The 24047-nt window shown below is 50.6% G+C and overlaps 8 protein-coding genes across 8 annotated transcripts; 3 read left to right on the plus strand and 5 right to left on the minus strand.

Moving 5' to 3' along the window:
- Positions 1 to 189: 189 nt before the first annotated feature.
- Positions 190 to 1245, minus strand: KRP23_14350 (uncharacterized protein; the record flags this gene model as incomplete). Its single annotated transcript, XM_067885167.1, has 5 exons — positions 190 to 424; positions 488 to 666; positions 727 to 821; positions 889 to 953; positions 1004 to 1245. The coding sequence occupies 5 exons, from the start codon at positions 1243 to 1245 to the stop codon at positions 190 to 192; spliced, it is 816 nt and encodes a 271-aa protein (XP_067737365.1).
- A 3753-nt stretch (positions 1246 to 4998) lies between these two features.
- KRP23_14351 (Crinkler effector protein 4) lies at positions 4999 to 5421 on the minus strand (the record flags this gene model as incomplete). Its single annotated transcript, XM_067895810.1, has 1 exon — positions 4999 to 5421. One exon carries the CDS (start codon positions 5419 to 5421, stop codon positions 4999 to 5001), a length of 423 nt encoding a protein of 140 aa, XP_067737366.1.
- Positions 5422 to 8282: 2861 nt separating this feature from the next.
- Positions 8283 to 11257, minus strand: KRP23_14352 (uncharacterized protein; the record flags this gene model as incomplete). Its single annotated transcript, XM_067885168.1, has 2 exons — positions 8283 to 9943; positions 10909 to 11257. 2 exons carry the CDS (start codon positions 11255 to 11257, stop codon positions 8283 to 8285), a joined length of 2010 nt encoding a protein of 669 aa, XP_067737367.1.
- Positions 11258 to 15725: 4468 nt separating this feature from the next.
- On the minus strand, positions 15726 to 16481 carry KRP23_14353 (Ribonuclease H; the record flags this gene model as incomplete). Its single annotated transcript, XM_067885169.1, has 1 exon — positions 15726 to 16481. The coding sequence occupies one exon, from the start codon at positions 16479 to 16481 to the stop codon at positions 15726 to 15728; it is 756 nt and encodes a 251-aa protein (XP_067737368.1).
- Positions 16482 to 16771: 290 nt separating this feature from the next.
- KRP23_14354 (Pirin) lies at positions 16772 to 17845 on the plus strand (the record flags this gene model as incomplete). The annotated part of the gene is made up of 1 exon (XM_067885170.1): positions 16772 to 17845. The coding sequence occupies one exon, from the start codon at positions 16772 to 16774 to the stop codon at positions 17843 to 17845; it is 1074 nt and encodes a 357-aa protein (XP_067737369.1).
- Positions 17846 to 18559: 714 nt separating this feature from the next.
- KRP23_14355 (uncharacterized protein) lies at positions 18560 to 19534 on the plus strand (the record flags this gene model as incomplete). The annotated part of the gene is made up of 1 exon (XM_067885171.1): positions 18560 to 19534. One exon carries the CDS (start codon positions 18560 to 18562, stop codon positions 19532 to 19534), a length of 975 nt encoding a protein of 324 aa, XP_067737370.1.
- A 479-nt stretch (positions 19535 to 20013) lies between these two features.
- KRP23_14356 (Myosin heavy chain kinase B) lies at positions 20014 to 22333 on the plus strand (the record flags this gene model as incomplete). Its single annotated transcript, XM_067885172.1, has 3 exons — positions 20014 to 20944; positions 21049 to 21173; positions 21257 to 22333. 3 exons carry the CDS (start codon positions 20014 to 20016, stop codon positions 22331 to 22333), a joined length of 2133 nt encoding a protein of 710 aa, XP_067737371.1.
- Positions 22334 to 22422: 89 nt separating this feature from the next.
- Positions 22423 to 23574, minus strand: KRP23_14357 (uncharacterized protein; the record flags this gene model as incomplete). The annotated part of the gene is made up of 1 exon (XM_067885173.1): positions 22423 to 23574. The coding sequence occupies one exon, from the start codon at positions 23572 to 23574 to the stop codon at positions 22423 to 22425; it is 1152 nt and encodes a 383-aa protein (XP_067737372.1).
- Between the last annotated feature and the right edge of the window lie 473 nt (positions 23575 to 24047).

A 24047-nucleotide genomic window follows, 5' to 3' on the forward strand; every position in this document is an offset into this window, starting at 1 on the left:
TTCTCGGGAGAATGCGAAAGAGCTGAGACTGCGGAAGGATTGACAACTCGGCTTGCGGGAGGAGGCAGTTGACGTTGCATGAACGCTAAAATAGTCTGATAGACCAGTTTTCAGCACGCACTGGAATTAGATGAGAGCGATTTTCAACGCTCCTGTATTTCTGTTGAGGTTCTTGTGTTGAAAATGACCTTATGCTGACGAGTGCAAAGTGGCAAGAAAAGCAACATAACACGCCAAGAAATCTGTGTACGAGAGGAACGGGACGGTCGTGGCTGAAGGAATACGCCTCACAGCCACGTTGTCGCTTGCAATCAGCTTGGACAGCAAGTAGCGGAGACTCTCAACGGTAACCTTGACAGTGCTTCCTGATTCTAGACTGTATGCAGCACGACGTCTTGTTGGCTTTGCGGTCCATTCCTTTTTGCTAAAGCAATCATCAGTCAGGCTTTACCCCAGAACAGTATCATTCAGATGAACCCCTACGTACGAGAGTTTTCCGAGGGCCTTTGTCAAACCAAGCATCGCCATTCGTTGAGGGGCGCGGGCGTCTGCGTCTGCGAAGAACTCGTACGCTTCCTGTGCATCAACTACTTGGTCTCCGAGAAGGTCAATTAGAGCAATCACTTTTTCAATCGGAAGGACGGGAGCTTCCGAGGAATTCACATCCTATACAAACCCCGTCCGTCAGTCGCCAAAACAGTGCAATTCACTAGAGGGAAGCCTCACCGCTCGAGAGTACACTTTGCGTATGGTATCATCCTCAGTCTCCTTCTCGGGGACGCGAGCGCTAGCATCTTGTTCGGCTCCAAGGGGTTTGACACCTATGTGAATAATGTGGATAATGTTAATATCAAGCCAATACTGGGTGTGATGACAGCCCGCGCTAACCTGGAAACACACGCTTGCAGCGTATAAGGATCACTTCGCTGCCGGTGACATACCGTGTCTGTTTGCTGAACAAACCGTAAGCACAGTTGAGAGTCACCATGAGGAGCAAACCTACCCGAATTTCTTGCACACAAATTCGGCCACTCTCGGTTCGCAGCTCAAATGTACTTCGTTTCGAATGCGTCGCTGACTCTGGTTTCCACGGCTTTGACTACTTGTACGGTGCCACCGGGAGAAAATCTCACCAACTTCGCAGACTGCATTGTCCGGGACATTGTTGAGCTGCTGGACGAACTGCACCACATCCTGAGGCTCCACCTCTACTGAGCTGATCCACTCCAGGGTTACGCCCTCCATTCTTCTTCAAAACGAAGGAATGACAATCCCGTCGCGTTGTTGCAGTGCTGGCAAACTATTTTTGTTTGCACCAACTAGATTATTTCGGCAAAATACAATACATATGCTTGTCGAAAAAACTCAAATGTACTTCGAAGTACGTTTCAATCAGAACAACGCAACTTACCCATACAAAACGGAAGAAAATAGATGGTACTGTTCCGTGGCTAGTTCCTCGAAGATGTAATGCGGAAAGCCTCAATAAACCGCGCGAAGATCTCGTCGCAGTACTCTGCAGCGCCTATCGGGACCAGTGGATTTTTGGCGAGGGCGGGTGGATTTCCGGACGTGAAAGCCATCTGGACTAGCTTGCGGGGGCCAGGAGCAGGTTTTTCAGTTGTGGTAATTCGAGGAGGGCCAAAACGCCTTCAACTCGAATCGTACTCTTGGCGAACGGTTCCTTTGACGACAACACTACCCTTTCCATCACGCGAGCACAGTCCAACCTGGCATGGTTCACCGTTGTGTCCCGACGCTCCACTCCATTTCAAAGGTACTTTCCACCGCCAAAACATCCTTGTCCACGACAGCCTGGAGGTACCCCTCAAGGTCCAGGAAAACTTGTTTGAATAAGCTCAAGTTTCGTTTTAGTATTCCTTTCGAAAACACTTTAATGATGGCTTCACGAACTTCAAGTCCCCCAGCTCAAACGTCAGGAATAAGGCGACAGCTGCCATTGTCTTCGTTGCCCTGACCGCTGCAACTCCAATGTCGGAAGTATTAGGGGGGTATCTCCCCGGAAGAGCGTTTTGCTAGCCTCATTCCGCGTGGTAATTTGCTCACAACGAGCTCGAAGTCCTTCATCATCCGTAGTCTCGTTATTAGTCTCTCAGCTGAAGCTTTAAACTGTGCTGTATCGTAAATGGCGTCATCCCCATCGAGCTTTTTTCCAGCTTTCTTGACCAACACCTCCGCCTTGACTGTGAATCCTAGCAGGATATCCATCCTATCGTCATTATCCAGGTCCGACAGATTAGAGCACAATTATCTCCATATAAGCCAGGCACACCATGCGCACCTTCTTGACCAGGTACACCACGCGAAGGCACGTGAGCTGAAGCGTGTCCCATCGCCGGTAATTCAGCCGTAGAGCTGTTGTGGACATTGGACTAACAACAATCAAATTGGCCTACATCCGCATCGATCGAGATATAAAACCAACCGAACCCACTGTTGGGATGCCCTCAGCCATCTTAGCTTCCACAAAGTCCTTGATTTCCAAGATATCTTCTTCTGATAATTGTACTTTGAACGTGTCGATAAACGCAGAGACATTATTTCAGGTGATCAAATTGTTCTCCGCAGTTTCAAGGCACCTCGACACTCTTCCGTCAGCCATCATTCTTAACAGAGGAGAATCGTACCTCCACACCACCTTTCAAGCGTGATTAGTCTCTTGTGAGCTGGTTCCACTGGGCTCACGGTACGAATGTAGCACGGTAGCAATTATTCAAGCAAACTGACGATTCCTACAAAGCTATGAGCTTGTTAGCTCGCCAACGCGTCCAGCAATTCCAAACTGTCATCAAACAAACCGCAAAAGTCATCATAGTTGTAGATCTCAATAAATATGTAGGACAGCAAGTCGAGAGCTGTCTCAATTGTCCTTTTGCGAAAGTTCTGGTACAAAAGTTGAGCCGCTTCTGGCACTGATGACACAAATACGTTCACTTGGGTCACGGGGCAAATGAACTCACTTCGAATTTCACATCGAATATCCGTTTTGTTGCCGAGCAGTCATCACCTTGACTTTGTGACTTGGCAGGTTTATTCAATCCAAATGAAGGGATGTTTTGTTTATCCGCATCAATCCCATTCAGTTCTGTTGTGTTCTCAGGCAGTATCACATTTTGCGTGCACCAGAGCTCAATTTGAGCAGCCACCATAGATCCCGTAGATCATATCCGCCAACGTCTTGAGGAGGCATAGCAACCAGTAAAATTACATTACATCTGCTCGTACTTTGGCAACATCCACTTCAAGATCGAATGCACCACGAGTTCTGCAAACGTGTTTGACTGTCGGGCATGTCAAATACCACAAATGACTGCCCCCAATATTAGTCTTGATCACTCCGGGTATGAATGTCTTTGACTAGTTTCCGAGCAGAGGTAGTATAAATATATCGTCGGACACGCACGAGCGACTTCATCTCTTGAGTCTTTTTGAGGGACCTGTTAGGTTCAAAACAACTCAGATTTAAAGGTAGCTATCCTACGATTATGACGGCATAGTTGAACGGGGCTTTCCAACAAGGCGTGTGAACGGGTTGTCAGTCGCCGCCAACGAACACGTCCAATGCAGCAACGAAGTGTTTGACGGTAGCAGAAGCTCCTGGCTTCTTGGTGATTGAATCGGTCTTCGTTCGAATCGATTGCTTCTTGAAAGAACCAACCAAGTGGCTTGGAACCACGAATGCGAAGTAGAACTGACCTTCGGCAATTCCAACGCCCTCTAGCCACTCTAAAAGCGTATTCAGCGGTGCAACCTTGATTCCATGATTTTGGTTTAGTGTCATCTGCAAACCTATACAGTAGGTCCCGAGCATGACAAATGCATCCAGCGCACCAAATGTTTTCGACGTCGGCCGATAGTAGGCACACTTCTGGGGAGCTTTGATGTCGTCCAGAGAGGAGAAGCGTTCCGTTGGCATCTTGTTCAAAATGACGTCCTATTTCCCCCCAGAACACAGCGGACGCAGTAGTAGCGTGCGCTGCTTATGCAGGCTGAACCATCTATGACACAGCATCTCATATATATCGCCTCGTACCACGGTTGTAGATCCCGAGTCGTCGTCAGCGTGTGCTGTCGCTAATTCCGACAACCTTTTGCAGACTTTCTTCGCTAACCTTCAACACAATGATCTCGGCGATGAACTTGGACAGAAAATCCAAATAAAATTCCGCTCGGAAATCTTCACGGGAGGGTACCATCTCAAGGATGCGGTGGCTGTAGTTCCCATCTCTCACAGCACGATTGCTTTTGGCATACGAAATAATGTCTAACGCACCGAATGTGTTGATTGCCTGGTTCAGTTCTTCGTCATTTTCGAGTTCTGTCGTCGAGAAGATGAATCTTGGAATTCCAAACTTGTCGTATCTCGACATCAAAACATCGTCTGATAGTTTCGACTCATCACTGAGGAGCGAGTTGTAGTCTTGCAGCTCGTCCAAGCTCCACACCGGCAGTATATACGGGTACGACTGGGATTTTGCATAATCGTTCATGTTAGGAAGACCATGAGAAGCAAACAGAATCGAGACGCCTTTCCACCCAGTCAGCTGCGACGACTTTCCTTCAATAAGCCGAATCACAGAGAGTTGGGCCGAGAGCCCACGAACATCCACTTCGTTCAATTCAATGAACCCATCGACGTCACAACAAAACGTATGGAATCTACTGCCAAAATTGACCACCAACTCAAACGAAGAAAGCTCCTGGACTTCACCTTGGTGTCGGTGGAGAAGTTGAAAGATGCAATAGAGGTAGAAACGACTCTTCCCTGTGCCAGGATTCCCCATTACGACCATATTGGTACCCGTTTTGTCCTCAAAACACGTTTTCACCTTGCGCATCAAATCGGTAAAAATCACGATGGACGAGTCCCTTTCCACAATCGTCTTGTAGTGCTCCTCCGGGTGTCAGGGGGGGGGAAACGTCAACATTCTGAAATACCTCAACCCACGGTCGTCCCCATGATCGTCTTCATCCACTTTACGCTTCTTCGGTTGAACGGAAAAAAGCACCGCCGACGAACCATTCGTCTACTTGAGTGCGCTTGCCCGAAACAGCTTGCCACGGAACCACCACCACCACGTGAACTTGGCCATCACCCGGTTCAAAATTCGATTCAAAGTGCTTGGGATTACTAAGAAATAGCGAGGACTTCATCGGCGTGAAGTCTTGCAGATGTCCGTGCTCATCTGGGGACAGAGCTGCCGCTTCATCCTCGTCAAACCACGCGCCGCAGCCTTCGTCTTTCTTCGCTAGAAAGAGCGGCAGCTTATTGGCAGGAAACTGGAACATCTTCTTCACCTTGATTGCGTCCTTCAAGTGGCCTACCGACTTTTTATCGTCGATGTCGACAGTGAACGCGCTTCCGGCGACACCAACAACAGCACAGTAGAGAGTGACCATCTTCCCTCGACGCGGCAGATTCTGGGATGAGGAAGAAGGGAGGAGAGAATTTCTGGCGTAGTTAAGCAGAAATGAAGGGTTGTCACATCGACTTCCACACAATGATGATTCCTTGAAAAAAGCTGCCTGCGTAATGTTCTAGTATATACGACTGATGTCGAAGTCAGGAAGGGGCTTTTCAGCCACCAGCTATAAGAGTTGGACAAGTACACCTTTGCCCGTCCTTCTTGGGAATAGTTGCAAGCAAAGTGAACACCGCACATGTCCTTAACGCAAATATCACATCATTGGCTTTCAAATCAAGGTCCAATGTGAGATTTATTGCATCCAATGTGGAACAGTCACAGAAACTTATCGTCACTACTCCTACTTTCCATAGACCATGTCCTCCATGTCCGCTACGGCGTTCACTGCATCGCGACAATGCAGCTCCATGTTGGTTACGATTGTAGGTGTGATGTACTTGATGCTGGCTAGCGCAGCGCGCTCCAGAAAACGCATCGTACGCTCCTTGACGGTCAAGATGTTTCCTTCGCTGTCCTGCATGTTGCTGCGGTCGCAAATTTCGCCCCGATCCAACGCAAGATGATTCTTGATACGAGCCTTCAATACTGAAAAGCACCCCTCGATGGGGTTGCACATCGTTGAGTAGGGTGCTAAGCGTAGGAGTTCCAGTTCCTCATGCGGCGTCACGCGCTCCTCGGTCTGTCGGTGGGCAGGGGCATTGTCCAAGACAACGACTATCTTCTTGCCACTGAAATTCTCACGAAAAACTTGGGATTCCTTCACAGCGCGTTAGATGTCGTCAATAAAAGCAGCATTTTGTTCCATACGGATACTCCCCCGCCGCATTCGATACAGCACAACACCCATGGCCGAGTTCACGGCACATTGGACCTGCAAATTAGCGCCTTTGGAAGGCGGCAAAACTACCGTTGCGCGTTCGCCCTTCTTGGCGCGACCTCGACCGCGCTTGCAATACACGTTGTAGTTTGTTTCGTCGAAATACACGATGCAGTTGCCTACTCTTTGATGTTCCTTGAGGCGAATAGCAAACTCCTGCCGTTTGGTCTTGTTCGTCTCGTTGTTGCAGGTTGTAGGCTCAACTCGAGTCTGTTTAACTGTATACAGCATGCCCAATAAGTGGCGGCTAATGGTTGAGGTTGAGATCGTCAGTCCTAAGTCTACGATGAGCATCCTCTGCATGGTCTCCATTGTGTAGGTACAATTGTCGTTGAGGTATGCCTCGAGATGGTCCTTTACCTCCGGCGTGACCTTCACCACGCTGCGACGAGCGCCACCACGAGGAAGGTCTTCAACGCGACCAGTATCTGCAATACGATACGCCATCGAACGGCTGATCCCGTTGTTGGCAGCGACCTTGAGCCAGTCAGCTCGTCCGGCACGGTAGGCTTCAAGGACCCGGCGCTTCTCAGCGGGGGAGCGTTTGGGGGAGGGCATCTGCGTCTTATGAGGTGGGTTGGGGACTGAGCGTGAAGCCTGGTGAAGTGGTTTTGCGTTCGTTTTGGCGCGCGAGTATCCTCACCAGTCATTGAATTATTGGCGGGAGCACGCTGAAGCCAGTCGTTTCTGGCCGTTCCACATTGGATGCAATAAATCTCACATTGGACCTTGATTTGAAAGCCAATGATGTGATATTTGCGTTAAGGACATGTGCGGTGTTCACTTTGCTTGCAACTATTCCCAAGAAGGACGGGCAAAGGTGTAGTTTCCCTGTCTCCGAACAGCAACTGAACGACGGCGCTGTTGCCCACCCTAGTGGTCCCTAGTAAATCTGTTACGGCAAAATGAGAAATGCTGAATGAATTGGTGTCGGTGCTGCTTAAAGTCGGACATACAGGTACGCACTCCCATCAGAAAAAAAAATACCAATGTATCCGGATGTTTCAGATCTGGCACTTCCTCCAGTTGTGGCCACGTCCTCAAATTCGTCGATCTCAAACTCGTGGTCCGATAGGAACCACTCCATATCTTTGAACGTCGAAAACGTTTTGAACTTGGCGTCGTACCTCTGCATATGTTGCAAGACGGCTACGAGATCTGTGAAGATCCCGGTGCAACGGGCCACAACCACCGCCATTTCACTACCTTTCTCCACTAGTAGTAAATCTGGTAATTCTTCTGCTTCTACATAATCCGAGAATATGTTCATCTTGAAACCTGAAAATCCGTGAACTTGCGCCACTACAGCGACAGCATAGTACTTCTCCCTCCAGCAAGTGTCTCTACTCGCGGTACAAATACATCCGGCCTGGAGGGAGGCACGATGGCGAGGAGGGGGTCGACTACCTCCTGGGTAAAATTGCCGTATTAAGGTGCATTGAAGAAATGCGCGCCCGTGAAAACATGGCAGCCGCCACTCAAGCTGCAGGCAACGCAAGAGGTGCTGTCACTGCCGTGGGGATACTGGTGTTAGTAGTGTGAATAACATTGTACCGGTTTGTGTCGTGGGTGGAGGGGGCAGTGACGGTGAAGTACCACATTTTGTGAGGAACTGCAATAGTCCTCAAACTCGGAGAACTCGACCCACCCCTTATTCGTGGTCCGTGTAGATGCCCGTTTCCCGACTAGCAAGGTGAGTCCAGACTCACGGCTGCTATAATATCCGAGCTGGATGAATCGTAGTCAGAGTCAAACAACTCCATTGTCATCGTGCGGGTAAGAATCAAATAGTCCCGTTCGATGATACTGTAATGATCGATAAGCCTTTGACATTTGGCTTTGGTCGGAATATTTGTAAAACCATATTTCCTGCGAAGTCAAATATCGAACTGTGTAGTGATTCATTACGGTGTGAACCACTCGAGAATAAAAAACTGTCGTACTACGAAACTTTATACTCAAGCCCAACCACTGGGGCAGCCAACTTGCACATCGTAGCCCCTGAACTTGCCACTGTAGTGTTCACGGATGTTCCTGATATACGCCTGGGCATCGCTGTAATCAAGAAACTTCTTCATCCGGAAGCCTGAATAACCGTGCACTTGGTCAACTGCATCTTCGTGGTCAGTGTAGATACCAGTATCACGCCCGACTGCAACAGCGTAATACCATTTTTCACCGTCGTCCTCTTCCACAGGCTCGTCGCTTTCCCACTCTTCATCACTCGCACATTTATTGATCTCAACGTACGCCGCGGCTTCGTCGTAGTCCAGAAACTTCTTCATCAAGAAGCCAGAGTATCCGTGAACTTGCGCTTGAGCGTTTTCAAAATCCGTGTAAATTCCAATGCGGCGCCCAACTGCTACAGCATAGTGCCAGATTTCCTCATCTGGTTCTGGTTCTGTCTCGTCTTCATATTCACTCGTCCTCGCATCACGATCCCCATCGAGTGAGTACGCCTGATTAAAATCGATGTACTCTTCGGCTTCATCATAGTTCTGAAACTTTTTCATCCGGCAGCCAGAGTACCCGTGGACTTGCTTGATTGCGTCCTCGTACGTCGTGTAAATGCCAATAGAGCGTCCCACCGCCACTGCGTAAAACCAAGCAGTATATCCTTCGTCTGGTTCCGGCTCCTCACTTTTCTCCTCTTCTTCGCTGTAGCAGAGTTGGAAAGATCGAATATACGCCTGAGCGTCTTCCAAGTCTGGGAACTTCCTCATCCGAAAACCAGGATAGCCGTGTACTTGAGCGATTGCAATTTCAGGACACCTGTAGATGCCAACAACACGTCCGACAGCCACAGCGTAATACCACGTCACTTCTTCCACCTGTGGTGCAAGCTCTTCGCACTTCTCCTTGTCTGCGTTATAATATGACTGGTTCTTGTGCATGTACTCCTTCGCATCTCCATAATCTTCAAACTTCTTCATTCTGAAGCCAGAGTACCCGAGAACTTGCTCCATTGCTGTGTCGTGGTTCGTGTAGATACCAACACAACGCCCAACCGCCACCGCATAAAACCATGTCTGCTCTTCCTCACTTTCACCATCACTTGAGTACACTTGATTAAAAGCAATATACTCCTGCGCTTCTTCAAAATCCGAGAATTTCTTCATCTGGGAGCCTGAGTACCCACGAACTTGGTTCATGGCGTCTTGGTAGTCCATGAAAACTCCCGTCGACCGCCCCACCGCCACGGCATAAAACCACACTCGTGTTTTCTTCTCCTCTTCCTCTTTCCTCTTCTTTTCTTCCATAAGAAGCAAATTGGTTTTCTCGATGTACTTCACTGCATCGTCATATTCCAAAAACGTATCCATCCGAGTGCCAGGGAATCTGAAAATTTGGTCTCGAGCGTTTTCATAGTCCAGAAAGACCCCCGTTGAGCGTCCTACTGCAACCGCATAAAACCATCTGTCGTCGTCTTCTTCTTGATTTTCTTCCCCCTCCTCCTCTTCTTCCTCCTCTTCTGTTAAACTATCGCAGTAAATCTCGAATTCCTCCAAATACTCGCGAGCGTCCTCGTAATCGCTGAATTTCCGCATACAGAAGCCTGGGAACCCGTAAACCTGCTGATTCGCCTCCTCAAGTCTAGTGAAGATGCCCGTGTGCCGCCCTATCGCAACGGCGTAGAACCATCTCGTCTCGCAATATTCGTAGCCATCCTCCGAGCTGTAGTCGAGCCAGCGCATCGTAATCTGAGCACGAAAATTATGAGCCTGTTATATATCATATATATTATTATATGCTTGGTAACGGTTCTAAATGAATACCCCGTGAAGTCAAGCTGATGTTGTTTTATTACCCAGTGTCTTCCCGAAGTGGACTGCAAACTACGCAGCAGCGGAGCGAGCGACTCGATTTAGCTTGGGTTTTTGGCCTTCTCGTGGAGTTCGTTGCACCATTCGAGGTCATTGTCCGCATCGACGAAACTCCACGATATTGTACGGTGTTTCTCGGCTTCAAGCAGCGCATGTCATTATCAGCGACCTATCGCAAAAAAAATATACGCTAGTTACGTCCAGTAAAGCAATTGTTGTGCCCCTGATAGGCTTGTTCCGACAGATTAGAGGTTCGACATGTTTTGAGCAGCTTCGCGTGCCGTGTAATGCGCGATTTCATTCCAAAAAGCCTTCCAAGTTCGACGTCCACTATGCGCTTTAACACGACGCCACTGCACTCGGCGATTTCCTTGAGCAGCCATTAATTTCTCCAAGATGTCGCGATTTTGGATGTCGGTACCGATCACAGTTCTCCACCCGTTGTTTCTCCACCTGTAGATCCATTTGCTCATTGATTCTAATAGCAGGCGGCTGGCCGAGTAGATGAACAACACTTTCTTTTGATCCGGGTCCTCGATATTGGCGCGTTCCAAGGCAGCTAAAGCTCCCATATACTCGGCACGGTTGCTTGTCGGCCACGGTCTGTCTTGTCCGTCGAGAGTTCGTACAATGTCCCACGCTCGGTTGTGTGGGAAAATACAAGAGTACGCCGCATCACATTCCGGATCGCCATTGGTAAATGCACTGCCCCCACAAAAAGCGGAAATGGAACTTGGGTGAACGGCATCTGGAAAGTCACCTCTTCCGCTGTTCATTGCGTAGGCAAACCACAGTCTGGAGCCGTCTGAAACCTGGAAAGGATTGTCAACTTGCAGTCCGTAGTCTTTCAGGAATGCATGGGCATCTTCCAACATTGGGAACTTCTTGAACTTGGCGTAGGAATAACCCTTTGTGCTCCTTAATGCGTCGCTTAAGCTGGTGAAGATTCCTCTGCATCGGCCAATCACTACGGCATAGTACCAATCCGAGTCTTGGTCCTCCTCAGCGTCACCCATCTCTTCGTTATCACTGAGGCTGTTCGAACCTCCATACGCCATGTCGGTGCTGCTTCCTGAGCTGGACGACAACGAGTCGCTATCTCGATCCATGGCCAGCGAGCGTGAAGATGTTTGACAAAACTATTGTGACTACCCAGATCGCCGATCCGCGCAGCTCATGTTAAGTACGACGCCGTACTAACCAAGAAGTCACAAATTTGTTAATGTATTCATGATGGATGGGTGGTGCTAGCTAGTGTTGGCAATTCATCGTTATTATCACTGATATGAAAGATTAAAATCATTTACATTCGTTCTTAACGCTGATATTAAGACTTAAAATCGAAAGTTAACAAAGCGGAAAAACTAGGTGACGGAGGGCGATGCTAGCTTGAAGACCCTCGCGATCTTTCCTCCCGTCTAGGTCAGCAAAGATGGAAGCCATCGGAGGGTACGCTGGAGCTCTCACAACGGATTTAGACTCGCTCTAAAGAAACTTTGGCTCAATTGCTCGCATTCATCGTACGTGGATTTGTGCCATACACAGCCCCGATAATGTATTGCTCAATGACGTCATCTCTCTCCTCTCTCTGTTTCCAAGGTTACCGACGCGGTCCTAAACGACAGCACGCAGGACAACTCAACCTTGTGCTCAACGGACCTGTAGTTCTGCGACTATGGCCCCACCACCGCACCCTATATGGGCTCTGTTTGAAGTCACTGTTGCCCGTGTTAAAGGCATTAAGCCACACCCTGATGCCAGCTGCAAGGCATGCAGCAAAGTGCTGAAAAATGCACAGCCATCGAGCAACATGCTAAATCATGTACTGAAGTGTGAAAACGTCGATGAGCGTTCGAAGGCTCGATGGGCTAGTACGACTCCCAACGCCGTCACCAGAAGGCAGCGAAACTATTGACACCAGCAAGCTCAGCTCGAAAAACGGTTAGCAGCACTCCCCGTGTCCGAAAAACCCTGTTCGACACACCTCAAAGTGGCGTGGAACGCATGAGCTCGCGAAAGAGAGCGCGAGCTTCTCCAGTTAAGTCGCTCAAGCAACGCGAAGAAGATAATTTTTTGCGGGTTGCAATGGGATTTATTGCAACGGGGATTCCATTTCGAGTAATTGATGATCCTCATTTTAGAGCAATGTTTGACTACAAGCTTCCTTCTCGTCGTCAAATTTCTGGTCGCCTGCTTGACACGCTTTTTGCTCGTGAATTAGCCCGAATTATTTCGTTGATGCGTGGGGTTACCGAGTGGACACTTGTAACGGATGGCTGGTCAAATGTGAACGGCGACGGCATGATAAATTTCGTGTTTGTGAATCCCAAAATGCCGCCGGTATTTTGGAAGTCAATCAATTCAAAGGCCGAAGTGCATTCAGGGCGCTACATTGCCGATACTATTTTGTCCGTAATCGTTGAGCTAGAAGAGCATATTGGGGCTGGTGTAGTCACTGCCGTTGTGACCGATAATGCCGCCAATATGAAAAAAGCGTGGAAGTTTGTCCGGAAAGAGCGGAGACGAATAATTTGCACTGGGTGCACGGCACATGGAATGAATTTGTTGATGAAAGATGTCTTCAAGCTGGAGTTTTTTAAGGATGTTCTTGACAAGGCTCAGAAGCTTGCTCGCTTTATTAAAGCCCGCCGTGGTTTGTGGTCACGGTTTCGAGAAACGCAGAAGCAGCTAAAAAAGAAAGGAGAAAAGCGTCGCCGACTCTCTTTAACTGTTGCAACACGATGGTATACTCACGAAAAATGCGTCGCTAATGTAGTTCAGAACCGTGATGTCATTGCCGCAATTTTTTCCGACACTGCTTTCCTCAACAGCTACAAGGGGTCTGAACTTGATGAGGCCTCTAAAATTTTCACAGACGAAGCCTTCTGGAAAAATGCGTCTACTGTAGTGAATCTTATCCGACCAATTAATGCAAGTCTTGCTGCATTTGAGCGTGACGATTGCAGTATTTCGTTAGTGTACCATCAATTTGAATGGTTGTGCTATCACGAATGCTACACAAAGCATTTGGAAGGATGCAATGAGGAGCAGCAACTACAGGTACTTTACGCAATCAAAGAGAGAAGGGAGAAAATATGCTGGGAACCTCTCGGAATTGCACACATGCTGGATCAGACAAAATCAATGACTGGGCACGATTCCAAGAAGACGATCAATGAAGCCACAGAGCTAGCCATACACCTGGGACTTGTGACAAACGAACAGGAACTCGAGTTCCACCAGCAGCTGCAGGAATTTATTTTGGAGAAGGGCAGGTGGAAGGGAAAGGAGCGTGAAGACAACGACCGATACAACCCTTTGAACTGGTGGTCGTTACCGTCGAAGAAGTACGCCTTGGTTCAAGAATTCGCTCGGTTGCTGTTGTCCATTCCAACGTCGTCAGCTTCAAGTGAGCGTAGCTGGAGCATTCACGGCTTCATACACACCAAACTACGCAATCGACTCACACCAGAACGTGTTAGCAAATTTGTCTTCGTGTACACAAACATTACTCGAAAGAGCGAAGTCAACCACATCATGTACCAACTTTTTCCTGATGCCTGCGACGACAGTGATGACAGCGATTCGAGTGCCACCAACAGCGATGATGATACCGTCGACGATCGTGGGCACTGTATGTTGACACCAGCGCTCCCATCGGCTGCCTTTCCGTCGACAGTAGCAACGCCACCAGCAGCACAAGCTGCAAGCGATGCCTTCGCTACACCTTCATTACCACAAAGACATAGATGGACGTGTCGAACAGAATAGTGTTAGTAGCACGTTATGATAGTAGTTTATACGTATAGTTTACCCATGGTTGACGTATTATGAGGAAATACCAACGGGGATGTTACACACGCGCTTCAGCATCGTGAACAACTGCACCAAATGCAACGACCGCATGATGGACGAGTAGAACCTAGGTCTGCTCGGCATGGACACAGAGAATGAGTGGGTCGTGTACGGCATCATCTACATGGCGGTCATGTACGCGGTTTTCATGTTCCTGTCGTACCTGGTGTTGAAGTCTATTCGCTACGAAGTGCTTGAGAAGACAATCGAGGACGAGTCGTACACGATACTGAATACACCTAAGAAGAAATACGGCGGGCAACTACGTGGTCGAGACGAACACTCGTGAGAAAAACGTCACCCCGGTGACGGTAGCGTCCCAGGACTTGTGGTACTCCGTGCCAGACCCGCACAACCCGAAGGAGTCGCTGGACCTGCTCAAGGGTATCAATGGTTTTGCTGTCCCCGGCTCCATTACCGCGCTCATGGGCTCGTCTGGAGCTGGTAAGACGACGCTCATGGATGTGATTGCTGGTTGAAAATTGGTGGAAGATTAATGGCAAGATCCTGTTGAACGACCACGAGCCCAACAACTTAGCCATTTGTCATTGCACGGGATGCTGCGAGCAGATAAACGCTGCCCCCCCCCACCGCACTTGAGTAGCAAGTGACTGGTGAACAGGTAGATCACCTTCGACTACGGCGGGCTGGTCATGATACGATTCGAATCGGCTACCTTGCCCACACCGACCATGATCGGCTTGGTCGAGAGCGCGTCAAGGCCACGCATCGGTTTATCTAGGAAAATCACGCTCGGCTGCGCAGCAAGCTTCACACCGATTGCCAAACGCTATATCTGCTCCAGCAAGCTTTCGTGGATGATCGTGTCCGCGATGCCATGCAGGCCTAACCGATCAATGCACTCCTGCACCGAGTCGTACGTCTTCGCGTCCGGAATGTATGCGTCCTGGCGCGGGAATCGTAAGTCTTCGTGGGCAGTAGACCAACTTCGTGGACTGCTCAACAAGAGCTCGTTCTGCCAGGAGCTTTACGCTGAGATGGCCAAAGAAGACGGTGCCGTCACCCAATCTCCCCGTGATGGTGTTCGCCAACAAGCGCGCAGCCACGCAGATGAAGTCCGTGGTGAACCGCTTCTTCCAGATGAACTGGCGCACGCCGATACACAACATAACGTTGATGATCCTGGCCATTATCCTGGTGCTGCTGTTCAGCAGCGTGTTCATCGACACCGAGTACGCGTCGTTCTTCGGTATTAACTCGGATCTGAGCGTTTCGCTCTTCCTGTCGATGACTGGCTTCCAGAGTGTGTTGTCACGCACGTGCTCCAAGCGCGCCTCGTTCTACCGTGAGCGCGCGTCGCGAACTGTCCGGCCCACGAGACCGCACCCACCGCACATTGGTGTTCATTGTACTGGAAACCTTTTTAAGCGTTAATATCCGTTGTTCATCGTTTGTAACCATTAATAATCCTCGCATTTTAATTAAGTGATATTAACGATTAACATCGACTGCCAACACTAGTGCTAGCTATCAAAGATCAAGCAACGCAGCCAAAGTCTGTTGACCACGCAAGTGAAGGATTCGGCCAATCCGATGCATTTTGATGTTGGTTCCGCCAGCAAGATGGCAGCCACGCTGTAAATTGTTTCAATTTCACTCCATTCGATTGATGTTGCATCGGGAGAGGTTGCTTCGCCTTCTTCCTTAACATTACATTCACATTCAGTAGAGCTGCCTAGATAGCACGCAGCTACTTCTCCCTTAGTTTTCGTTATAAGTGCTTCGAGCCAACTCACGTGCAGCACGATCCGCGACGTTGTTCCAGTGCGATTCCCAGTCCACAGTTCCAGAGTGCGCTGTCACGTGGTGCCATTCCACTTGACGATTTCCTTGCGCATCCAGTAGTTTCTCCAAAACGTCACGATTCTTGACTGTCGTGCCGCTCAGCGCTTGCCAACCGTTGCTCTGCCACTTGTAAATCCACACCGTCATCGACTGGATCAGAAGTTTGCTGTCCGAGAAGATGTACAGCACTTTGTTCTGGTTGTAGTTCATGCGATTAGCCCGTTCCAAAGCCGCTAACGCGGCCAGGTACTCCGCGCGGTTGTTAGTTTGCTTCCGGCCAGTAAGAGGCTTGACAACGTCCCAGTCGCGATTATGCGGGAAAATGCACGCAAACGCAGCGGTGCAATCCGGCTGACCATTGCGAACTGCACTGCCGTCGCAGAAAGCCGCCAACGTGTCGGGGTGCTTTGGGTCTGGACAATCGTCCCTTCCTCCGTTGACACGATACGCAAACCAAATCCGTGATCCGTCCGCGTACTTGAGAGCATTTCCTACACCAAGTGCGTGTTGATTTAGGAATCCTCTTGCCTCTGAAAATGTCGGAAACTTCTTGAACTTAGCGTGCGAGTAGTGCTTCGTGTGACACAAGGCGTCGTCCACGTCCGTGTAGATCCCCGTACAGCGGCCCACCACCACCGCGTAGTACCAGTCCGGATTAAATCCAGTCGCCATTGTCGTGTCAAATTCTTAACTACCACCACCACTGTTCGATTGATGCCGCGCGGGTTGAACAATCCATCTCCGAGGACTGGGACGGTGCTCTCGTTGAAGTGATTGTTCTGATGTATCATAGTTTCATGCGGTAGAACAGGTTTTCGACCGTTACAGTAATCTTGTGTCGGACCAATCAACGGCGCCGACACTAAATCGTGGGGCTGTCAGTCAACGTAAACAGCCGCGGTCTCCCGGTGGTGTGAGCTCATTCTTCAACCGGCCACGTACCCCACAGGTTGGTTTCTTGCATGACTATGCAGTTGTCTGTGGTTCTCTCCCTATGTGCAGCATTATTGCTCTGCATATCCCCGTCCATTGCCGCCTCTTCCATTGCAGAGGTGGAGCTGGACGCCGAGGCCGAGTGCGTGGCTAACGGAGACGCTGCCTGTGTGCAGGACCAATTCCAGTCGACCACCGGGTTCTTCTCCGCCTCTGACAACATGTTCAACACGCGACGCATCGCCCACAAGTTCGTTGCCCGAGAGCAAGGGGAAGGCGTCGGCGCCACAGTGAGACGCTCGCTGGGATCGCAGCAGCTCCGTAACTTGGACCCGTTCCTCATGTTGGACGAGTTCAACGTGGGACTGCCCGGAGGTTTCCCCGACCACCCACACCGAGGCTTCGAGACGGTCACGTACATGCTGCCCACTTCTAAGGGCCACATGGGCCACGAAGACTTTCTAGGCAACAAGGGCGAGCTCCGGCCGGGAGATCTGCAGTGGATGACCCCCGGAAGGGGTATTCTGCATGCCGAGATGCCTGTGAGCGAAGAGAAGGCCCATGGCCTGCAGCTGTGGATCAACCTCCCCAAGGCCAAGAAGATCATGGAGCCGAGGTATCAGGAAATTAGTCGGGACACGGTGCCCCACGTGTGGGATGACACCAAGAAAGTGGAGGCCATCGTGTTCGCGGGAGAAGTGTTCGGCCAGAAGGGGCCGATTCAAACTGAAGCGCCCGTAACGTACATTCATTTCCTAATGAAGCAAGGCGCGGAGCTCGAGTACAAGATCCCTGTTGGCCACAACGCCTTCGTGTACACGCTGACGGGGTCAGGCAAGTGTGCGGGTGAAGACGTCCAGGCCCACCACGCTATTGTGTTGGAGCAAGAAGGCGACGGTGTTCACGTGTCGACGGAGGACAAGGACGGCCTCGAGTTCATTGTGATCAGTGGTCAGCCGCTGAACGAGCCGGTGGTGCAGTACGGCCCCTTTGTCATGACTTCGGAAGCGGAAATTCACCAGACGATCCGTGACTACCAGAGCGGCTCAAACGGCTTCGAGAACGCGCCCAAGTGGACGTCGGACATTGGCAACCGCCGATAAGCATTCAATGACCACGTTGTAGGCAAAGGAAACAATGACGCTCAATTTGTATTCTGCAGCAGTGCATGACAAAGGTTTCATGGAATTGTGCAGCACGACTGTGCCGCCCATCTAACGGTGCCACACGACACGCCGTTCTCTCTTCAGATTCCTCCCCCTCATTCGACAAGAAGATCTCGAGCGAACAAGGTAAAGTTGCTCAGCGTAAGTGTGTACTTTGCGGTAGGGATAAGACGCGATCCTGGAATCTACACGCAACTCGAAGACGCCATGGGAGGCGTCTCCAATTCCGACGTCATGGAGTTTTTCACGTTCGATGAAGCTCGAGGCTTCCTCGAACAATTCAATCTGGTTGTTGACTAAGGCCATGACTACAACGACGGTATGCAATTTTGGTTCGCCTACGACGTGAACTGTGAAAGTGCCTACGCTCCTGATCCTAAACACCCCGACACCCTCGTGGCCTTGTGCGACAAGAGTGCAATTGGCAACGGACAACGCTACTGTGCTGGAGATGTTCCCTCACGACCGGGGTCTGGATTTTTGCGAGGTCGATCAATTGGGGCACGAGCAACCATGCTGACTGAGCACGTGGCTGCCCACGTCGCAAGAGCTTGCACTAACGGTCGGATCAAAGTTCGTTTGGCCTTGGGTCTGGAGGTCATTTCACAACTGACCAAGCTCGAGAAATATCCTACTGCGTGAAGGCAAGACATGGGAAAGAAAGTTAGGTTCTACGCAGTTACGAATGCTCGATGCTCGGGTATTTTCACGTCTTGGAGCCGAGTGCTCGACGCCACAGTGGGCTATCCTGGTGCCAAGGTGGACAGGTTCTCAACGTTAGCCGAAGCTGAGCAGCTTATGAACGAGAACACCAGCACCACCACTCGAGACAATCAAGTTGCGAATGGTTTGTGTGGTCCTGTATACGCAGTGGCTGTAGGCCGACGCATGGGCATCTTCACGGACCGAAGCGAAGCTTTGTGCCAAACATCTCGTTATTCTGGAAACAGTCTGAAGAAGTTTCCGAGCTACGGAGCTGCAGTCAAATTCTTAGACCACCACAACTGGCGCAAGATGCCGAGCACTGACAGTGTGGACGATGGCTCGGACGCAGAGACCAGCGTGGGTTCGTCAGAAGAATTGAATCGTCAGAACGCTGACCGCCCCGAGATTACCCCAAAGCGTGAAAGAGATGACGAGGACCATGCAGCAGAGATTCGTCCAGCTCAGCGACGTCGAGTTAACAGCGATCCGCCCGTCTTGAAGGAAGGCATCTACGCGTTATGCTACGGAAGCCTCGTTCACGACAGTCAGGGGGGTCAGACCGTGCAAGCGATCTGCGAATTTCCAGTTGTCCCCGAATGGAACGTCCTGAAGACGCTTCACGACCCCAATCTGACAGCGACAGGTGCAGGACTTCTGGCAGTATTGGAGGCGCTGAGACGCGCGTCGAGAGAAGACCCGGATTCTGAGGTTCAAGTGACCATTTTCACGTTTAATCGGCCGCTCTTCGATGTCCTGTGCAAATGTGTAGACGGTGGCTGGCAGTCCGTCAGCCAAGACCGTGATCTACTGAAGCTCATCGCCCAGGAAAAGAGCGGTCGTTGCATGAAGTTTCTCCACGTTGGTGGTGCTTGCAAATGGAGTGTTGAACGCAGCGATGGAAATCAACAAACGGAAACCTAAGGCCGCCCAAATTGACCCGAGCCAGAGGATTTGACGCGCGGCAAGGCTACCTTTTCGTGGTAAGTTCAGGATCTATGCATGCGTTCATTTATAGCTGGTAGTCAAAAGTACGCTTGTTGTAATAAGTAATCAAGTTGGGTGGCCCTGCTGCGAGGTGCCAAAGTTTCCCACTGAGCGGTGCCTTTCGAGATAACCGCGTACCAGAAGCGATCCAAATGGCTGGCCATTCCCCAAGCGAGTCCTATGCAAAGAAGCAAACGACTTCATGTAGGCTTGAAACAAGTCTGTACAGCTCTTTTTTGTGGCCAAACCCGTTCCTGTCCTCGTACCGCACTCAATTTTTGCGTATCGCACTCCGAAACGTCCAAAACATACAAATCAAATTATATTTTCCTCCAATCATCGTCATTTCTGATTCCCGCAGAAACCAAAATTCCAAGCGAGAAGCCGCAGACTCCGGGCCCAGTCGCCGTCCCGCCATGGCGCTGCCAGCCATCGGAGAAGACGCCAAGATGCAGGTGGGTCTGTCACCATCCCCCGTGTCCCCGTGCGCGTCGGTGGTCCGCGCGCCGTCCCTCTCGCCGCGCTCCGTTTCGTCCACTTCGTCCGTCGAAGTCGCGGCTCAAAAGGCGTTAAACCCAAAAAGTAAAACCAAATTCCCCCAGCCTCAGTGGAGATACCCCCAACCCCAGGAGGATGACGAAGTGGTGCCGATTCGACGCCGATTCCACAGCTCCGACATCATTTTACAGACTAGCGGAGCAGCTTTGGCGAAACTCAAAAGCCACTTTTACGACACTAATTGGAGGAAAAGCACTAACGTTTTCAGCGATATCAGCAGCTACAGCCGCTTTAGTGGGGGAGTAGAGTACGAGCCGGAGCCGCCACTTGCAGACCCCGCAGAATTGGCCAGGCTGGCCTTGAGGAGACGGACGTGCTCGGAGAATTTTACTAAAAGTTCACGAGGGCCGTCGTCTTTTTTCCGCAAGGAAAACGCATTTTACGATTCGTGTAGTGGAAGTTTTGAATATGCAGTAGAGCGACAGAAAAAGCAGTTGATGATGGAGGAGGAGGAAGAACACAAAACCGATGAGGACGACGCTTCTGCTGTTGACAATTTGTTGGCGGAGCTGCATGAAGAGTTTGAGGAGGAAGAACGTATGAATGCCGCAGACGTGCAACCAGTTGATGATTTCTTTGACTCGTGGCCGTCGCAGTCGTCGAGTATTTTGCCCAGTGGGTTGCATAGTGGGGTTGGGTCTGCTCCACTATCCGGGTCAAACTACTCGGTTGAAAGCGAGGAGAAGCTGCGCAATCTGCAGAAGTTGTACCAGGAAGGATTCATCACGGTGACAGAGTACAAGGACCGACGCGTGCAGTTGGTGGACGAGTTGAGTGAGACTGATCGAAGTATGCGCAATATTAATTCGTTTGCTTGCGTGCAATGCCTATTGCACAACGAAACTAAGAGCTTTGCTGATAATATTTTATCGTGGATGTGTCTAATCTTGCAGCAATCGCGAAAACGTCAGATTTGCTTTGTCTGGAGCTGCCGATCGTCTATCGCGAGCCGCCGGACTTCGCGCTTTTGCGTGACCGTGACGCAATTAAGCACGTGTTCGATTCGGAGCAGCGAAAGGTAAGTGCAACTTGCGGCGTTCGGTATCCAATACTTCGACGTATGTTTCACCACTGACATGATGTTTTTTGTTATTGTTGCAGTGGACGTCATCGCGAATTAAAGTCAAAATTGATACAGAACCGTTTGCCAAAGGAGGTCTTCGCCAGGTATTCCACTTGCAAGACCTCAGCATCCCGCTTCCTGCTCTACGGGTGGATGATGCCAACGAGGACAGTGTGATGTCAAAGTGCACCAGCTACGTGGCAAAAATCGCCATCGACCCCAACGAAAACCCAGACACGTACTTCAAAGACGTAGAAATGCAGGCAGTAGCGGCCAAGTACGCAAACCTGTACAACACGTACAATCCACCGCGTCGCGTCGAGTTTTTGGAGGCATGGATTCTTCAGCTGATTCCGAATAGTGGTGAAGGAGACGAGGAGAACGTCGAGAACCTGACACTAAGTGGCACAATTTGTGGCGTCGAGCCCTTCATTGCTGGGGAGTACCACAAACACAATAACAATTTTGGCTACGTGAGCGAGCTGGAGCGCAACACACCACAGGCCTTTTCGCACTTCACGTACGAGGCTTCAGGAGAACAGATTCTCGTGGTCGATATCCAGGGCGTTGGTGATCATTATACAGACCCGCAGATCCACACGAGGCGCGGCAAAGAATTTGGCAAGGGCAACTTGGCTTTGCGAGGTTTCGAGCGTTTCCTGGGTTCACACCGCTGCAACCCGATTTGTCGGTATCTTAAACTACCCTTAATCAACCCGAAGGACGAAGGTAGCAGACCTGTGGATCCCAAGGGGACAATACCGGCTCAGACGTACATGAACCAACCGCGGGTTGTGGTGGACCAGGTTGATTCGGTACTATGCCACTACTATGGTGACTCGAAGGCTTTCAAGAAATATAACGCGAAGAAAAAACGCGAGAAGAAGAAGCGTGACAAGCATCAGCAAAGGAATCACCGTCGTTCGGGACACGAGGAGAGATGGCAGGCGGAGCAGGATGTAGAAGTGGCCAGTGGATGTGGCAGTGGTGGCGTAGGAATCGAAAGTGCTGCAGGCATGCAGCAAGCAGGCAACAGATTTGCAGCAGCACTGGCGGACCATCAGCGATCGTGCACGTCGTTCGTGTGCGGTGTCCCGCAGTGCATCGTGTCTTAAAGAACCAGCGAATAGAACATAGCGCGTGGTACGGAGATTGAGGTTACAGCCTGGCAATTGGGTTTACTTACAAGGTGGCGTTGCCTTTTCTACACTGGTGAGCTGCTCGGGAGAATGCTGGTTGGTGTTGTGGCGATGCAGTCATCTACGGCCTTGATTTTGCTTCGAAGGCGCTGAATGCGCTCGGCGACCGAGTACTTGCTCAGCTGCCGGCGCAGTGACGATGAAAATGTGAGGTGGCTAGCTCTTTCTGACTGTCCAACCTGCACTTGAGCAGCTTCATCCTCGAGGATGGCTGCGTACGGTGCATGACCGATACTGTGTCCATACGCGGCTGCATTTTCGGTGGTATCGAAGATCATGAGCTCCTTGAGAATTGACTTGACCACTGTCTCCTTCAGTGCCTCGTAGCCCTCGACCATGGTGACATGGTCGAAGGCGTAACCCATGAACCCGGGAACGTGCACTGGCGAAGACGTGAAGACTGGCCAGAGCGGATTATCCACTGGCACGAATGTGATCGGCCCCACGTAGTTGGACTGCTTACGGAATGCCATGACGTGGTTGGGCGTAGCAGCAAGCACCATGCTGAGTGCACTCTGACGCTTCCACGCTACGAAGCGAGCGATTCTTGGGTCACGAAACTCGATGATGTCACAGAACATGGCGACGAAGCCGTGCTCTTCGGTGGAGGCGCAGTATTGCTCCAGCGCTTGGTGTGTGTGTTGTACGGCGTGCGTGTGTGCCAGCTCTCGGTCCAGTTCGTGACGCAGCGAAAAGAGGTATGACTTGAACGCTAACGTAGAGGTGATAACCGTGTGGAAGACCTGTCGTTCCTCGAGTAATGAGCGGTAAAGAGACTCTCGGTATTGCTGGATGAAGACACGCCAAGCCGTGTTGACACCTTGCACACGAGCCAGAGATTCGCCGTCCAAGTAGGAGACGATCAGCAGTGCGACTCCGTCAATTGACAGCGCTTGGAGGTGGCTCTCGGAACTTGAGCTGGATGCAATTCCAGTCACCTTTGGAGATCCAATTACGTCACTGTCGATGCTGTGTACGAATGTCGACCGAAAGCTGCAGGATGTCGACACTGTGACTTGTTCAAAGGCTGAAGTCGCTCGTGGTGTCGTAGCCAGAGACATTGACAGCAGCTGAAGTTGCTGATTCATGCTGTGCTGGAGCCGAGTCGCGCCACTTTGCACGAGTCCGAAGAGGTTCATTGCGGATGCGCGGGTCATTGCGACCGGAAGGTTGTTGCGTGATGTGGAAGTGGTAAATGAGGGACTGGGCATATGCGTATCAAAAAAGCACTGCAGCATGTGTAGCCATGTTGAACACTCCTATCGGCTTGGCAGCTTGCGATTGGCCGATTCTCGGATAGGCCTGGCAGCCTCTCATTGGTGGATTTGAGGACGAAGTGAGTGATGGTCAACTTCAACTTACACACACGCTTTTGTGCTCACACATGTACTGCCCTCACTTCCGATAAGTTAGCCCCCCCCAATCCCTGTACATAGTGAAGCACTGGAACGAGCTTCATGACACGAACTTCTGACCCAGATGACATACCGGCCACGCAGTCGTCACCTACAACGCGGTCACTTCTGAGCCGTGGACATCAACGCCGAATGCCTGATCGATGGGCGTGGTGAGGGAAAATACGAAGCTCATTAGGAATAGCGTGCACATAGCGTTGATCTCTGCATTGGAG

The sequence above is a fragment of the Phytophthora ramorum genome (assembly GCF_020800215.1).
Source record: "Phytophthora ramorum isolate Pr-102 chromosome Unknown Phyram_PR-102_s0021, whole genome shotgun sequence".
Lineage (NCBI taxonomy): Eukaryota > Oomycota > Peronosporomycetes > Peronosporales > Peronosporaceae > Phytophthora > Phytophthora ramorum.